The sequence below is a fragment of the Cyphomyrmex costatus genome, unplaced genomic scaffold (genome assembly GCF_001594065.2).
Source record: "Cyphomyrmex costatus isolate MS0001 unplaced genomic scaffold, Ccosl1.0 scaffold398, whole genome shotgun sequence".
In the NCBI taxonomy this organism is placed as follows: Eukaryota; Metazoa; Arthropoda; class Insecta; order Hymenoptera; family Formicidae; genus Cyphomyrmex; species Cyphomyrmex costatus.
Window position 1 is genome coordinate 574,168 of NW_017278185.1, and position 19,380 is coordinate 593,547.

The 19,380-nt window shown below is 35.0% G+C and overlaps 1 protein-coding gene across 1 annotated transcript; it reads left to right on the plus strand.

The window, feature by feature from the left end:
- The first annotated feature begins 1,066 nt into the window (after positions 1-1,066).
- Positions 1,067-19,024, plus strand: LOC108776973 (uncharacterized). Its single transcript, XM_018543743.1, has 4 exons — positions 1,067-1,870; positions 11,698-11,854; positions 17,429-17,689; positions 18,389-19,024. Exons 1-4 carry the CDS (start codon positions 1,868-1,870, stop codon positions 18,448-18,450), a joined length of 483 nt encoding a protein of 160 aa, XP_018399245.1. The 5' UTR covers positions 1,067-1,867; the 3' UTR covers positions 18,451-19,024.
- The last annotated feature ends 356 nt before the right edge of the window (positions 19,025-19,380 follow it).

The following is a 19,380-nucleotide window of genomic DNA, read 5'->3' on the forward strand; positions in this document are numbered from 1 at the left end:
CGCTTCCTAGTTAAGCACAAGTTTCCAAACAGCATTCCGTACTATTATTTAGGGACTTAAGGACTTGGACACAATGAAAGGCACGGGCAATAGGAACAGAGAATAACGGATTTCAATCTACTAGAAATCGTGTATTTACACCTACACTAATACACGATTGGAAAGCACAGGCAATAGAAACGGGGAAACAACAGATTTCAATCTGCTTGCAGAAATCGTATGACACACCGTATAATGCACAGTTTTTGACACGAGTTGACATCTGTTATTTCCTGTTCCTATAAAAGGAACGAGTTTGCTAAAGTATCTAAAAATTCAGCTATAGATCCGATACAGATCTAAAAGTAGATTTAACATATTCTATCCATCAGCTTGAAAATCTTACATACTAATTATTTTGATAGTTTCATAAACTTATTTCCAAGTCCGTATATCGCTAAATTTGTTTCTATAGTATCCTTCCCCCCCCCCCCCCCCCCTAAATTTCGACATCTTTGCTGGTCAACGATCGCATTTAAATATCATTTGTAATTTTGAAGAGCAGGTCAGATTTCTTCCTTCGGTATCTCTTTTTAAAGGCAATTAAAAGATCCGCTAAAAAGGAATGAAATATATACACTCTTCAAGCATATCAAATATTAAAGATAAACGATAAGCAATTTAATTGATAAAACAAACGGATAGTATATTTCTCAAATATTCACATTATTTCGTCTAATCCCTGTAGATTCAAGAATATACACATGCTCGACCTCTGCGCGGTAAAAATAATTTTTTATTTTTCATCAGATTACGATGTGGCAACGTTTTTCTCTCTTTATCAAATTTAATTCACGAGCGCCGCAAGAATTTCGGAAGACTACCCCGGCCGGGCGGGGGGGTGGTTCTCGCGTCAAGTTTAAACTCCGACGCAACCCTCGATGCACCGCACCAGCCAGGCCGCTCGGCCGTCTCCGTCGGCTCTCGGCCACGACCGGCAAACGCGCGCGGCGTATGCGTCCGGCAACCAGCGCCGTGACCTGTCGGCAGACTACCAAAGCAGACGAAAGTTAAGTCAGACGCCGACGATCGGGAAACGATGTCGCCGTCTTTGTTGTGCGCGCCGCCGTCGCCGCCGCCGCCGCCGTCGCCGCCGACCATCGCCGCCTCCAACTGCGGGCCCGCAGTCGGTGCGTTGGCCGTTTCCACCGTTTGTCGCGTCTCCGCGACTTAGGTCATCTCCATCCGCGTGAATCGCCCGCGGGGGGGACTGTTTGTGCTGCTGCGCCTGATTGCAAGCGGCGGCGGTTCGACCGCCGCCGCCACTGTCGCTGCCGCGCGCGGCGTCCGTCCGTCGCACGTGCACGCGTCCACGAGTCCATCGGCGAGTACATCGCCGTGCGCGGATACATCCGTGGGTAGTATCGATTTGCGTTTGAGAAACGCAGGAGGGAACGCACGAAACAAAGGGAAGGAAAGGAAGGTACTCCTCGCACGTACACGCTCCGCGTGCGACCCGCCGTGCGCGGCGTCGCGCGGCGTCGCGTCGCGTCGCGTCGCGTCGCGTTTCGTTGCGACGCGCGACGTCTCGGCGACACGCAATAATTTCACATTCGCGCCCGTCGTCGGCAGTAGTAGGCGAGAGACGGAGGAGAAGGAGAGGAGATCGGAGTAGGAGTATAGAGACAACGGCGGCGGCGGCGGTGGCGGCGTCACCACACGCGCGGCGTATACCGAGAGATCTAACGTGTTACTCCCGTGTGTTGTAACGACGAGCGTCGACGCCGCGTCACGCGGCGGTGTGGGGCCGCGCGATAACGCACACACGAGAGAGGGACGCACAGCGGCGGCCGGCGACGCCGTAACACGCAGCAACGTCACGTCCCCGATGGTGAGTCTGTGAATCGGCGCCGACGTCACGCGCGCGCGTCACGGCGAGTAAACGCGCGCGCGGCTCTCCGCGCTTTTTTTTTTTTCTTCCCTTTCTTTCTTCTCTCTCTCTCGCTGTGAGATGTGAACAGCTCGGCGAGACGGTAAAGACGGCGCGCGATGAATTTTGCTCGATCGAACTTTCCGAAAGGTCACGCGTGGGCTGTCATTTCTGATTCGCAAGGTCGTCGTCCTCTCTCTTTCTCCCACCTTTCGTTCACGAGTTTATTATTTCCGTCCGTTTTTTCCTATTTATCCGCTTTCTTCTATTTATTGTTGCTTCTACGCGCCCGCGCGCGCACCTTTTGTCGTATCTCTCGACTCTTCTATCTCGAGATCCGCTTAATTCCGTCTCCTTTCCGCTCGAGGCGACGCGCGAGTGGGCGCGAGCGCGACGGAAGGCGAAAATCGTGACGCGAATGCGGAGCACGCAGCACGAGAAACGACTCTATTATTCGCTCGCGTATAATCCCTCCTCCCCCGATAGCGAGGATCGATGCGTTTCTTCGCGCGCACGATTTATCGTTTTCTGATGACGTGGAAGTCACATCTGTCCGGGGCTCTCGTTAAAAACGAAATCCGCGGGGATCAAAGTTTACCCGTGACGTGATCAGTCGATGATCCCCGTCGCGGCTCAATTTCCGTCAATTTCCAGATTAACCGGTCGCGGCGAAAGAATGTAAAACGCGGATAATCGCAGTCCGATGGATTTTACGCCTGGCATTGTGCAATCGGGTGTAATATCTCGACGGTATTATATGCGTTCGTAATAATAGATTTATCTGATATATTCGAGATTTCTTCTTGCAAAATCTGTACCTACGTTCTTTTTCTTTTTAGAACGCAGCACTACATTTTCGCCCCTCTTTTTACCTCTCGTAATTGTGTGCTTTACAAAAAGGCAGTTCCACTCTTTTCTAAACTATTGATTATATTATCCGAGCTTTTACGCCAAATTGTATTATTCATTTGTATTGTGTCCTACCGCATCGACGCAGAATTCCCTGGAAAATCAATGGTATTCCCTGCACGGCTGGATTTTTACGTTGTATTTTGTCAGTCTTTAAATATAATACTACTCCATCCTTAGCTCGAAGTTAGTAATCGATCGGAATTTCCTGGAGTTCTCACGCGACTTCTATACTCGCAATTTGTAACACAACTATGACATTTACGTGTTGTGTGTAATCGTTAAATCAGTGATTTCAAGAGCGCACGTGTTTTTTATGGAACATGCTGGATTGATAATTAATTTTCAAACTATAATATTAACAATTGCCTGCGTCACTTACTTAGAGGATCCAAGAATATATTCTTAAAAGTCGAGTTAAGAGAACCATTATATTAAAGATTTTTATGTAAATGTGTGTTTTTAGTATTATATAAATATAATGTATCAGAAATTTTTAACAAACTATCTTTCATCTTCGAGTCACAGTTTCACGAGAATCTCGATTTTCTTAATAAAGGCAAGTTTAATACGTATAATATACATCATATCTACGTTTGGAATACTGCCAACTCAACAATTAATAATGCATGCATTGTCAGCAATATTAATAGTAATTTATATTGCACTGTTAAATCGATCTCTCAGCAAAATATTTGTAAGTTTTCAAATTAGAAGAAATGTATACAAAAATTTTTTTTATTATAATATTAAAAGTCAGGGAAAATTATGAAATCTGGAAATCAAGGAAGAGTTACTTATGGAATTTTAGAATAAAAAATTTTCGACAACCTTCGAATCTCTGTATACGTCACAATTTTTAGATATTTTAGCAAAATTGTTCTGTCCGTGTAAAATTAAGTTCAGAATGATTTTGATGTCTGTTTAATAGTGGGAGAAACATCCTTCTCTTTTTTAACTGCTTGTAAAATTTATTAATCCCTCTTCATGACAAATCGATTCGAAATCGATCAAAGCGTCAGTAATAGATAGACGAAGGACAGCACGAAATGAAAGATAGCCAGAGGTATAGGAAGTCTTCACCATAATGTTTCTCGAGTAACCGCTTCTCTCGTCGGACGGTGTCGTCATATACCGATCGTCAAAATCAAGGGCAAAGCCGTTTATTCACGGTGTGATTGAGAAATCACAAGGGAAACCTTCTCCGGTCCATTTTCAAGAGTCGATCGGAAATCTGTCTTGCGCGGGCGCGATTGCTCGATCGCTTATTGTACAAGAGTTGAATTACGTCATTGTCGTAATACACGTCGAGACCGAGCGGAGTTAGATGCACGAGACACTTTTGGAGTGTCACCTATAGTCTGAAATTGATCAATTTCCCGAGTTGTTACGGAGCGGCGCAAACGTCCTCGTGTCACCGTTAAATGACACTCGATTCGTCGTCGGTGTCTCGTTTCAAACGCGAATGCGATTATGCAAAATTACACGCGAATAAACGCTCCCGTAATAACATTCGAGGATTTTGCAAAGCGAAAGTAAATAACTTGGAAATTTCAAAGCGAATCAATTGACATTCGATATATCTGGATTTTGTCATTAGCGTCGACCTGCGTAATCGGGAATTATTTCCCATTTTAATAAACCGACAAGTCAATTATTATACATCGCAAAGTAACGTCGATAAATTAAAACTTTTAATTCGTAGTCACACACACAAATAAATTGTACGTTTAGAATCTTTTTTTTACTTTACGTCGTACCGAAACTTTTTACCAATGTAATTTAGGCTGCTTCTCTTATAGAGGCACACTTGACGTCACTCGATCCTTCTTAGCATTCAATGAATAACAAAGATAGAACTTGTGTGTTGACTGTATCGCTTAAAAGGAAAGCAGCCTTAATTCCAATCTTGATTCCACTAACTCTTTATATCTTCTTCCTCGTCTTCTTCTGGTTCTAAAGATTAGAAAAAGTTGAAGAGAGCTAGTTAAACCGAGATTACAGTTATTCTACATTGGTAGAAGGGTACATGATTGAAGAAAATTCTAAAACGTAGTCGTACACGTTGCTCAATGTTTTGTGGAGATCGCGTGACAAGTCGAGAACGTTGTCCGTCATGTTCGCCTGGCTCTTATACGACTCGTGTAACTTGCTAGGATTCTTATCTTGACTTGTCTTCTCAACAACGTTAACAACTAAACGTAAATATGTAAAGGATGCGTTTACGAAAAATTTGATCGATAATACTAGGTATGTTTGAGAAACATACTCCCACGCCGTTAACGGCGATCAATAACATTCTCAGCGTTCTTTGTGCTCCATTTTTCCGAGATTGGACCTTTTATTTCGAGTAAGTCTCCTCGTATTATCAGGGCATCGAGCGATTCGTGAAGATATATGGATAATAATAAAGATATCGAGACGTCAATGACGAAGAATCAATCTCTCTGGATTATATTTTGATGACAGATCATTATAATTATCTGTCTGTCAACTATTATCATTTGTAGGATAAAGTTCTTTTGCGTCTTCATCTTTCACGACAGGCTATCCGTAAATGTATAAAGTCTACTTCGTAGAAAGATGATACAACTAATATATAGTCACTTACAAGAGTAACGATATTATATAAAGTCACGGAAAACCCATTTCCGTTCTGTAAAAGATTTTAGTGTAGACTTTTCTGCTTCGGGTGGAAAGATCGAGGGTGAATTACGATTGATTGAAGATTCGGCATGCAATGACGGATTGTATCGATTCAATAAGAACGACACTATTATTATCCGATCGAATTCCGTGTATATTCATAGAATATTACTTGCTACTGTGACATATCATCTCGTTGAGTATGTGGGTGTCAGGGTCGAACTTGATATTACGGTGAGCTAAAGACAGCAAGAAAAGAAGTAACGTTCTTCAATAATTAACAGTGAAGTCTATCACAAGACACAAAAGTTTTGTTTTTATTTATTTTAGTAATTAATTGTTTGTTCTAATCTTTATAATTATTCCTGATGTTGCTTAAAACTCTTTAACAATATAAAACTCTTTAAGATATTTAAAAAATTATTTTCCTTGTTTTTTTTTTAACTTGTGATTGAAACATATGAATCCTGATGACCCTGACACTTTTTATAATTTTTAAATTGTCATTATCTGCGATAAGTTTATGTTCCTCAATTTTAATTCTTTTTCACAGTTTTAAACAATTCTTTAAAAAATAAAACAAAAATAAAAATTATAGTAGATCCCGCGAGAATTCACATCGTTTCCCTTTATTTAAAAAATTACATAATTACAAAAAAAATTTGATTTTCGGATTATTATTAGTAAATTAATTAAAGATTATTCTATTAATCATAGAAAATAATGTAACTTAACTTTACAGTCTATTCGTCCACCAAATAACATTTGTATCATCTTTGAAGTTTTCAAAGAATTAATACTTTCTACAATGACACAAAAAAAATAAAATATTCTGATTGCGCCATTTTTTAAAATAAGAAAGTCTTTTAGAGAATATTTAAAGTTAAGATAATTTTAATGATCAAAGTTTGAAGAAGAAATTATTTTATTCGACTCCTGACCGAGGTAATATTTTTCGTAATAAAAAGTTATTTCCAGATTTAGTATTTTCAGATTTTAACATATCGGTATAAGAGAGATGCAATAATTAAAAAAGAGCAATAATTAATTATTAAATTGTTAATCAATTTAATTCGTGATAGTATTATATTACGGTAGTCTACTAGAGTTGCGTTTCAAGATCGACAATTGTTCGGCACGCAGTTTGGAAAGTCTACACACATATTACTATCAGTTTTTGAACATGGCCGGAGACAATACCGCGTCTTCTGATATAAATTCACGCGAAATTATATACATATATAAGTAACTAAGATCCAAGCTAGACTGTTATAGGTTTCGTATTTGTATTAGTTATGTTCGTACATTGACGGTCTTTAGATTTGAATATTTTTTATAAATTATTTTATTTTTTTAATTTTATCATGCTAGCTAACTATAAGATAAATATAAACTCTTGATAATATTTCGAATTATTTTTTGTTTAAACTTTAAAAAAGTTTTTTTAAGACTTGTAAAACAAAATTGATCATGTTTTTGAGATTATATTATTTTTACTGATATTCATTTAATTAGTTGTTAATTTTTTGTTAATTAAAAATTTTCTTTTTTCTGAAAAATTTATTTTTTTAAGTATTACTTTTAGAAAATAGAAAATAATGTTTTTTTTAGTGTAAAAAAAATGTATTTTTTTTCTGTTACGAGTTAATTATTTATTTTTTTTCCTTCGACTTCATCATAATTATGTCTAATATTGCATGTACCTTGAAAGTCTTCCCTTTGGGTATCGTAGTGAATTTTAGCGAAATAGAGTTACGAGAAATTCTTATTAGCCCGCTTCAGGCTTCAGGTACCTGCGTCTGCCAATTAAAGTAGTAGTAATTTTAGATATAATACGCCAGAGAGACGCTTGCCGCGTCAGTGTCTGCATCATTTACGCAGATAACGATGCTGTGTTAACGATTGTAGACGATGATTTCACTTTTCGCCCACGCACTACGATCCCAATTAGTATCTCTGTTGCTGCTGCGCGACTTTACATCTGCGACTCGTAAATAAAGGGCCGATTTACCAATTATCTATACAGCTCTCTTTACAGTGGTGGCACTTTGTGGAAACTTCGCACTCCCGCTGCGATGAAAATACATATATCATGCGAAGCATCCATCTGACCTGCTAAAAATAGCGCGATTACCCGCGCCTTTTCTGTTTCGTTCAAATAACAGACGTTATTTTTTTTTAATGCTGATAAATGGTTATATAAAGAAATATGAATGTCACGACAGCTTCCGTGTATGATTGACGATAAAATACACCTAAAGCTAATTACAAAATGTTTTTCCTCAAGAAATGTCATAATGTTAATCCATCATTAACTATATTAAATAGATATGACATCAGAAAAAGAACGAGGAGCTACATGCAACTTCTTACGTATACGTTGAGATAGATAAACCCATCTCGATAAAAAAAAATCTTGTAAGAAGAAGATCTCAAGAGTATTAATTTTTAATTCGTGAATAATTAATTATAAGTGCGACGTGGAAAGAAATGTATTTATATCGACGTGGAGAAAAAAAACTATGTATTGCCGGACTTGGTTTTCATTCGACGTAGCCTCCGACGTCATAATCCGATATACATATAGTTGTCGAGTGACGTGTCGGAGCCTTAATATTCCTAAAAGATGATCCTCTGTCCCTGATCGAAAGCGGATCTCAATTTGGTCCCTACATCGCCCAGTAAATGACGTGCAATATCGATGAGGTGGGTGCATACGATGACGTCCAATCCTTCTAGCTGAATTTTAGCTGATCAGCAGATTGCTTTATTCCGATAAGCTTTTGTGATCAGTTTCCATCGGTGATACACACATCTTCCAATCTTTTCACATGGAAGGAATCATTTTGCTGAAGTAAACATTTTTTTATATATAGCTACAGATTTGAAAATAATTTTGTTGAATCATCAAATAATTATGTAGGATAATGTACTTACCATAAAAATAACTATGTAGAAATCTTAAGCATGATGAGCAATGTTGTAAAAAGTTTTGATATTCTCTCTCTATAGTAATCAATTCCTACATAATTATCTTAGTCCATTAAAATTATTTTCAGATTTTGTAATTAGATAAATTTTTAGATATTTCAGCAAAACCATTCTTTCTGTACAGGTATCATAGAAGCATTTATTTGTGAAGGTTACTACGATCTAAAAATTTTCAATCTACGTCTGATTCCAAATAATGTGGCAAAAATAAAATTTACCTCAGAGATATTCGGAGAGAAGTTTCAGATATTTAAAAAATTTCACGCGAATTTTTCAAGGCCTCTTACTCGCTTTAAATAGAAAAGAGCGTGTTTCCATCGGTTTTTCTATTTTATCGATGGAAACTGTAAAATTTTATATTTATTCATACAATGCTTTCTCACGGTTTGCGCTTATTGGCCTGTTAAAATGTTATTTAGAACATTTTTTTGGCGTAATAATTTATTCATTCTTTTGCGAAACAATTTTAGACTATTACTGTTTTTTTGGATTAATACTTTTATGTTGAAAGTTCTGAATAATTCTGACATAATAGGTATTCATATAGAAATCTACGTAATCGCGTAAGATCTATTGAAGTAGTGAACCGAGACCTCGCATAAATAGGCGTATCTTTGTGTATATCGCTGTATTATTTATAATTTTAAATAACGGAAGTATTATCGTGTTTCTGATTATATAAAGTTCGTTACAATGTCAAAGCGAAGCGTCGATTTGCGTTAGAGATTTTTCTTTGTGATATGTGTGTCTTCTCGATTTTTTTTAAATATTCGTCTGTTTCATCGAACATTTGTGAATATAAGCATGTTTATACTTCCAACTCTGGTTAATATGTATATATTAATCCGCAGAAATGTGTATCCTGCATTAAGATATTACATTCTTTTTTGCGTAGAACATATACAAAATTATATTTTGTCCCGCATTTTTTCCAATATTTTAAAAATACACAGAAATAATAGTTGTTTTGTTGAAATATCTAAAAATGTAGTTAGATACAGATCTGCAAATTATTTTGTGGAATTACAAAAAAAATTATGTAAGATACTTGAACATAACAAATAATATCTCAAAAAGTTATAATATTCTAGTACGTAATTATTTTGAGGGATTAACAAAATGATTTTTAGATCTCTCTCTCTCTCTCTCTCTCTATAAATTTTTAAATATATGTACTTCAGTAAAACTATTCTTTCTATACAGACATTTATCTCAGAAATATATTATAGAGGTATTGTGTTTTTGACAGATTATTGATCGTTCGCTACATAGTACAGAAAGAATAATTTTGCTGAAGTATCTAAAAATTTAGCTAGATACAGATTTTTGAAGATAATTTTATTAGACCATCAAAATAATAATATAGGACGTTTATTGTAACTTGTTATTGGAATGTCAATTTTGCAACGTTGTTTGAAATCATGCTTGAAATCTTATGTAATATTTTCATAGTCGAACAAAATTTTTTTAAGATCTGTTAAGATTACTTAGGTAAATTTGTAAATACTTAAAGAAAACATTCTTTTATGTATAACTCTTATTATGTAACAGATGTAAAACTAAAATTGTTGTATAAGAATAACAGCTTTTTAAACATTTGAAAACTGTGATTTAAAAAATCATCTGTAGAATTTGTATAACAAAATGCACCACCAAGGAACGAGTGTTTTTTTCTAATTGAACACTCTGTATAGTGAATCATTATTCTCAAAGTAATTATCTTTTTTTATATAACTGTTTCTTTGCTCTTCATGATAAGGAAAACTTTTAATAGTTTCATTTAGAATTGTAAGTCGAGACGTCGGAAGATCGCTCTGAGGAAATTCGCTAGAGACGAAGATCAAAGAAGTGATTATCTTATCGTTCATTGCCTTCTGGATTTGTCAAGTCGTTATCTTGATATGGATTTATTTAGCTCTTTTGTTTATGTTATTCAATTTCGTATCTTTTCCTTCTGCCACAGAACTCAGGGATTTGCGTCTCCGGCATTTGTAGGTTCGACATTGTAAACAGTTTTATCATGTGCAATCGGGAGCTTTGGGTGGGTGTATGAATCATGAATGAGTATAAAGCACCTACGCGATTGTATATACATACCGTGCTTGTATTCTCTCGACATGTGTTGTGTTACGACAGATATTATCTTCCAAGGTTGGACGCGCAGTTTACGGAAATGCATTCCACGTTTTCACGGGATTAAATCAGCGACGTGAAGATACATATGTAAAGTTTGAAATTTAAAAACAAACCCTGAAAAAACCTAATCTCTCTGCGGAGTATTTACGTCACGATTCGGGTAAAATACCACTCTCCCTTGTTTTTCAATAAATTTAATTAAATGTAAATATTTAATTAATTATTGATAAATATTTATATATCGTGTATTTTTATATAAATATTTCCATGAAAATATTTTATTTTTTTCCTAATAAAACTACTTAATCTTCCTGATTCTACACGATGATTTGCATTTAATCGCGATTTATTAGTTATTGTCGTAATCCATCATTGGCTGTCGTTATAGTCTATTATTTCGTAGCCTATTATTTTACAGTCTATCATTGAAATATCGTTTTTCTGCAGTGGTGTTAATATGAATACATTAAATTTGTGGAAACAGTACACTGTGATTTAAGATCTTGATGTTGTCTATTCTGTATTATTAAATCGATCGCGATCTATTTATGATATACCGATCACTTTTGTAGATTATTGTTGGCAGCAGGAACAAATGTAAAAAATTCGAAACATACATCAATTAAAATTATTTTATACAGTTAATTAGATCTCTTGGTCGCATCTGAATATTTATAATATTTACAAATATTTAAATATTCTCAGTTAAATTGCTTCATTTTGAAGTTCTTTATGGCGAATATATTTAAATATATTCTATGCATATTCCACGCACACATTTATTTTATTCACCGAATTATTCATCTTTAATTTTGTGTTCTTTAAAAAGTATTTTTAATATTTTTGTCCAGATGACTTTCCGAAACAAGCTTTTGTTCTCCATAGAAAAATTCGCGCTGAAGTCCATCGTGGCTTCCGGGAAGTATCTTTTGTTCTCGCGTAGAAAAGAAACGGACCAAGATTTTCCCACGGGTTGTGCGTATCGTGGCACATTTGCAAGCCGAACTCGCGACGTTGCGTTTATCTGATTCGTCCAGGTTTCCAACGTCGTGTAGATTTCCAACGATAGGAGTGCTTTGTAATATGGTGAAAACGTGCGATTATAGGTGAAGCTGCGCAAAGTGCTGCCCAACGACAACGGCGGCATTGGCGGCAGTTCCTCGCGGCAGCGGTTGTTCCTCGCTGCGGCAGCAGATTGCCTCGCTACTTCCGGCTATGCGTCGCGCAAGCTTCGATATCGAAGGAAGCTTACACGTGCAAAAGGTATCATTTACTGATCTCGTGCTCGCAACAACTAATCCAGTCGATCTGAACTAACCTATGTGCGCTAACTAATTTGACTAATTTTTCTTGGCCTTCGCGAGTTATTTTGCGACGTACAACACTCTGCGGGTTCCGGAAACAATTCCTATGGCGGAATCGGCTCACCTTGGAGGCTGACAAGTGAACCTAATTGAAGCGTGATTTAATCCGGGAATTGTCACTGATTTCTTTTTATATGGACGACGTCGGGCATGTTTTTATACTTCAATTAGAATGACTAATATCAATATATATATTGCGTATTACACATTATTAACAATGTACCATATTATGTATTGACTGTTTTCTGATTTATTTGTATTTTATTTAAGATATCATGGATGTGGATTTAATTACAATTTCTTGAAAAGAGTAAATAGAAATGAAATAAATATTATTATAAGTAGAGTATGTTGAATAATATTGTATTATAACAGTATTTATAAAAAAAAAAGAAAGTTTTTCATTAATACGACGCAATTTTTATTTCAAATTTTTTATGGAATAGCATATTTTAAATGTTCATAAAAAATAGTTATTAAAAAGGAAAGAAAATATATGTTAAATAATATCCATACGAAATAATATTTTAAAATTCGCATTTTTTTTGCCGCTATGGAAGTAAAAACATTCACTGTGACTATTTCTAGACTACTCTATTAAAAATGTATTACACTCATTTTACAACTGTGTTAATATTTATATTTTAAAAAAACTACGTACACATAAAAATATAAAACAATATTGTGTCTTTATAAATATTTTATTTTTATTAAATAATTTTTGCAGTTTATTTATTTTGTTATTTTTTATTACTATAATTTAAAAAACAATGACAGAAATTTTGATTTTTATATAAAAATGAAGTATTTAAAATAATTTATGCAAAATTTTATTGCGATGCAGAGATTGGTTATTTTGTAAATAAATAAATAAATTTTATTCATTCACAGAACTAATTTGTGCTTTGCAATGAAAATTTACATAAATTACCTTGATTATTTAAAATCAATATATTTCTATTTTACAGCACAGATAAAAACAATATTGTTTCCTATTGAAATAATTTTTAACCTAGATTTTTAATTGCCGCTAAATTTTTTGAATTATTTTTAAATGTGATCCAGAACAATCCGTATTCATTATTTTGAAAGCATGAATAATCATTGTTAAGAAGCGACATTAAACGAGACGCAATATGCCCAGCAAACTTTCAACTATATGTGTATCAACGGTGTACAAACACGGTGTGTTTAATTATTTGGAAATGCTATACAAATAAGCTGAATATTAACGCGCGATACATTCGTGTTGGAATTATCTTCTGCAGCGCTCGGTGTTTTCGCCAACCATAATAATAATCTTTGTAGGGCAAATTAAAATAGCGAAAACGAGATACGGCGAGTTTCGAGATAAAACGAAAGCCCGCGATGACGGTTTATCGATTTTCACCCGCGATGCGATATATCTACGTTATTTACTTCGCGAAATTTCTATTCCGTCATGCGCATTCTCAAAGACGTACTTACTGTACATGTTTTAATCACAGTCGTTGTATCTAGTCGAGTCGCAGCGCGTTCTTCCGAGCAATTAACTTGATCCTCGTGAATTGGCTGCATTTTTTTGGATCGATCGGAAACTTCGCGAAGCTCATTTTGCCTCACCTTATCGCTATGTAATATATTGCCTTTATTATTCAAAATACGTCACTAACAGCATGCTAAAGTAATGGACGAAGATAAGAGTGAACTAAAATGCATGTTGCAGCTCGAGAAAAGCAGCTAACAACGTTGTTAATCCGCTTGTAGTCGTCACATTTTTTGCAAATGTGGCAAGCAGGCTTTATTTAAATTCGCTTTTGCAGCTTGTGGTTACTAGCACGGAAAGACTTTGCACTGGAAAAAAAAACATATTCGAATCGCCTGTATTGAAATATTCCGCATATCGATGATGTAAATTACGGTTAAGGTATTAAGATATATGTATATTACATACGTTATCGTATCGTGGAAATTAATGCAACAGTAATATACCGTCCGAAATATTTTTATTTCTCCGTAGCGCTAACGGTGAGTCTATTGGACCCACTAATTATATAAATCTCTTTAAAAATATATATATTAAATTATTCCTTATCTCTTACATCTGTAAATTTGGATTATTCTTATATATATATTAAATTATATATTAACCTAACTTACTAATTCTTTTTTACGTGCCATTTTGAGATTCCTTGAAATTACTTAGGTCCTTTTAATTAACATACAATGGTTGTTAAAAGTTCCGGCCAATGAATAATTTTGTTGTACTCTTCAAATAAAGAATTTTTATAAGTAATATTTAATATATATACAATAAATATTTAATATAATAATATTTGAAATCGTGTTTTTTTAAGTTGTTTATAACAATTTTATTGTTACTTATAATATAAACTGAAAAACAGATTGATGTAAAAATTATCGCAAAATTATATGTTGGCCGCAAACTTTTAAACTTTTATAAATTAAATGAATTTTACAGACCCAGCTTCAGTAAATGTGTTTTAGATTTTGGCGTTAGCTCCAAAAGGTTAAGGCAATAAATACAAAGAACACGTCAATATTTATATTTTTAGATTTATATATGTAATAGTAGATACCTCAAAATTACTGCTTCCTCTTTCACACACGTTTAAAAATCTCTTCAACGGATTTGAAAATAATTGCTCGAGATATTAATAGTTCCTGCCATAAAACTACAAATTTTGAAATGTTTTTAAATATCAAGCTTTTAAAGGGCACTAACAGACATTTTATTTTCCAATCTCGAATAAATTTTGAGCAAAATTTATCAAAGCTTTTAATATTGAAAAAAAAAATGAGAAAACAGAGGAGATGACGTTTGATCAAATTTGCTGCGAGACTAAAAAAATCGTTTTTGAGGTAATCGATGCTCATGGATGAGAGTCGTCGATATACCCATTTTCTTGTCAACTGTGTGTGCGTAAGCGATTAGACGCCAGTATTTCGGACTCTTCCTCTATCGATCTCCTTTTCGAAGCGGCAGTTTCGCGCGGCGTATGCCACGATCGTCTTCGCGAGCCACGGTCGACGCGATGATTATCGCAAGGTACATGACTCCGGAATCTTGTAGATATAGGACACGAACCATATAAACCTCCCGAAGCGACTGATAATGTTTTCGATGGCGGTTCGCCGCGCCGACTTACGAAGAACGTGACACTTTAGATTACGGCCGTATACAGACTCGTCAGCAAGGAAACCTTTCAGATCGCTAGAGAGAGGCATCTAGGTAAGTGCTCGTAGGAAATCAGTCCTCAACTCCGCGAAACGAGGAGTCTCGCGTAGAGTCATCGCGTTTATCGATTTTTTTTTTTTCATAAAAGCTTCCTTTTTATTTAATTCTCACTTATTAAAGTTTCGCGTTTATTAAAGTTAATTCTCACTTAGAGTGAGAATTTAAATATACTATTCGGTCTTGTTAGTTATTTCGGTCTAATTTTGATATTGCCTTTATCTCGTACTTTCTAAATTATTTTGGAGTGGAATCTCACTCTAAAGAGTAAAATTGAGCTAGTCTTGAAAAAGAGTGATTCAATTTTCATTCAATATTTACTATGAATACATTGGACCATTCGATTGACCAATCGGAAAAAAAAAACTTTACGGATTGATCAATCGAAAAATGCTTCAAAGTATTTGTAGTGTCGCGTTATATCTCAGTATGTATACATTTATACAGCGCTGGTTATGAAAGTCATTTATGGAAACGGAATTAATATCGCGGAAATCCTCCCTCAGAGCAACGAGAAGATAAACTGTTAGTTTCGTGATAGGCATTGAAACAATTGGGGTCTGACGAGTGTAGGTTTTGATCTTTTTTTATACAGAGTTAAATACCGCATAGAGATGCTGCGATGTATCTTTCATTGTTCGGTGTGTACAATACGCATAAAAAGACCTCTATATTTTCGAACCGCGCAACACTGCTCTCTCACGATCGATCTCGCGTGTAACTGTGCAGTAAGGTGCAAAGTATAATTAAAATGTCACGATGTAATTAACGAGTTAAACTATTGCTGTGACATAGATATGAACTGTAATATGTACAATACAACAAAAAATTGATGATGATGCTAAATTAGATATATAGCGCTTTTCAGTGCGTATATATCACGTTTGCTCTCATAATTTTTTTTTTTTGCTAAAATAATTTATATAATTATTAAAGGCGCAAGTTGTGTGTAAAAGCGATCTTGGTATCCTCATGGCTTTTACCCTGCAAAGCTGACGGTGAATTTATTGAATACACTCCATTATATTCTTTATGTTACGCATCTGCAAATTCTAATTAATTGTATGTTCAAATAAGCTTAGTTTGTACACATTTGAGTTGTGTATAATTTTGGCTTATTGGAGTACCTTTCAAGTACCTAATATAAATTAAATTGGTTTCACAGACTCTGTGTCCGTAACTGTGTTACAGATTTTGACGTCAGCTCCGAAGGGTTAATTATTCGAAGGCTAAAATTTATTCGATACGACCGATAATAATAATCAAGCCTTGGAAGTATCAATTAATTCAGGAATTATATATTTTTAATTAACTGCATGCCTTTACATTTCAACATAAATTCATGTTTATAATCCTATGACGTATATCAGTGAATATATAGTCGAATTTTCTGTGTTATACTTATTGCTATAAATCTCACTCAGCTGACTTTATTATCATATCTCGAAGCTTTTGAAAGCCTTTCCGAACCGCAGGCTGCTATATTCTGTAAAATTTGATTAATAATTCTAGGTCACTGAAACTTAATTAGTAACCTTATTAATTCTCAATTTGCAACGTTGATACATGAGACTATTATAGCTATTCTGCTTCTTTTCTTTCCTTTTTAACACATTAAGTGTTATTTACAATTTCTTAGTTATATTAAGATGTCGATTGAATCATGAATATCTTTATCTTCTTCGAACTAAAGTATATTTACTTATTAATGAGGAGAAAGATAACAATGTTAAAAATTAAGAATTACAATTCTAATCGCGTTTATTAAAGTTACATAACTTACGTAAGACAATAGATTGAATAGAATATTTAAAAAATCTGCACTATATATACTATACATATTTATACAGAAAATTAAGTCCGGGTAAAATATATTAATTACTTTTCGCATATGATGTGGTTTATGATATGATAACAAAAGATGTCGTAGGCATGAAGCTATAACATCTTTTGTTTACTATACGCTAGATATTATATGTGAAAATTGATTCATTTAATCGGGATTCAATTTTCCATACAATTAATGCGTTTTGCATTAAAATATAATCGATAAAAGACTATAAGAAGACTAATAAAAATAATCGAATAAAGCTTTATCGAAGCTTTTTTGAATAGTAGCAGGTTTTTTTTTTTTTTTTTTTTGCTAAATTGAAGCATTGCGGAGTGGCGTTCGAAACGCGGAGCGTTGGTTTTTGTGGAGCGTCGAACACAAACACAGGATTTGGCGTATCTTTACAGTGCTGAGGATGCTGACGCCGAGGAGAACGGAGGTGGGCCCCGAAGAAATCGGGGACGGACCCGGTGACAAGGGTACGAGCAGCTCGACGAGCGGCTCGGTCACACCAGGCGGTTCCTACGAGAACGGCGACAACTCGAAGGAGTTTCTGTCGACCGGAAGGACCGGCAGAAGGAATGCGTTACCGAACATCCTTGGCCGACACGCCGAGACTGGCCTTTCCGATCTATCCGATCGTTTCGAGGAACTGTCCACTCACACAGGTATATCACAATCAACTTTATTCTTTCTTCATTTATGATGGCCGTGAACAGAGGAATTGTAAATAATAAATAGCAATTAATACAAGTATTTTTTCTTCGCCTTGTTCGGACTGTCTGGTCCGGGCATGTATTCTTCACTGATTTACCGATAAAAGAACATTTACTGATAAAAAAAATATGATGGTTAATGTCGAAAAATATTTTGACATTTCAACAATTAGTTTGAGCATATTACACAATTCTTTTGATATCTAACAAAATTATTTTCAGTTATGTATCTATATATATATGAAAAGAACGCTGAAGTACCTAAAATATAACTAAATATAGAAAAATAATTTTATTTGGTTAAAAAATATAATAAGCAATGCTGTAAAAAAGATTTTGACATGCTAACAATCAGCTTGAACTTTACATAATTATTTTGATGATCTTACAAAATTATTTTCAGATTTACATTTAGCTAAATTTTTGATACTGCAGCAAAACGGTTCATTCTACGTAGTTGAATTTTTAGATATTTCAGTAAAACCGTTTTTTTTTTTTTCTTCAAGCAGAGTATTATAAAACAAAGCTTGGCATTTTTATCCTGGAGAAAGAAATGTTATTTTGCTCTTTTTAGTATTATAGTTTCAATGGCCGTGCAATGTTATCCTTTTGAAAGGGAACCCGGATTGCTTAAGGCCTCATGTGTTACAGATCATTCTACCAAAAGCGGGCAGGATCCGAATATACCGAGCACCTCGAAACAGCACGGCTGACATGCCCGTGAGGCTTCGTAGCGGATCTTGCTGTCGCGACACACTGGGCCTTCCCATCACCGATGACGATGACGACGAGAGTGCAATAGAAGCATATATCGTTTCTGTGAACAAAATCCTCGAACACTTTTTGGCTCACGTTACTAACGCGATAGAATGTATCGATGGTACAACTGACACGTATAAACGACTTGAATACGACGTTTTGTTATGTCTGATAGGGAATGTTAGAATAATAGTACGAGAAATTGACAGAGTTTGGACTCAAAGCAAACCGAGGGGGGTTCATGAAGGTATCAATTCAAGAAATCCTAAAATTGTAAATTGTAAGATTTGCTCTCAACTTTGTAGGCATTATCTTACAAATTATGAATTTAACTTGTTTGTATGTACAATGAATTTTTCGAATAGCACTCAAAGGGAATCAATGACTTTTTGCCGTTAAGGTAAGATTGACTCGCTACTCAAATAAAAAATACCAACAGAATTAGTTTTGTCAGATAAAAAAAGTCCAATAGCTTACGTGAAACGTTATAGTGCACGTATATACTTTGACTCATTATCGTTGGAACGAGAGCAGATAAATAAATATTGAATTTGTAAATTGTAATTTTATTTCTTTTTCTTTTATTGTTACTTATGAAACTTGAGTTAAAAAGTTAAATTTGAGGAGTGTTTTTCAGCATTTTCTATATTAAATAATTGACGATTTATGGCATTTCTGTTAGGATTGTAGCATATTCTGTATTAAAACTGGCAAAGTACATATTGAAGCAGTTAAATTTACTAAATGTGATGTGATATTTGGCTCGACTCTAGCTTTGTTAATAACGCTGTTTTAAAAATAAAAGGTTATGTGTGCCTGTATGCGTGTGTGTGAGTGCGATATGTATTTTTAATAAAATTTCTACAAAAGCCCTGTTTATTTTA

Coding starts and splice junctions, on each gene's coding strand:
- LOC108776973 (XM_018543743.1), top strand. Junction 11,855..17,428: donor GAAGCTTACACGTGCAAAAG/GTATCATTTACT, acceptor GTATCTTTACAG/TGCTGAGGATGCTGACGCCG. Junction 17,690..18,388: donor GGAACTGTCCACTCACACAG/GTATATCACAAT, acceptor CATGTGTTACAG/ATCATTCTACCAAAAGCGGG.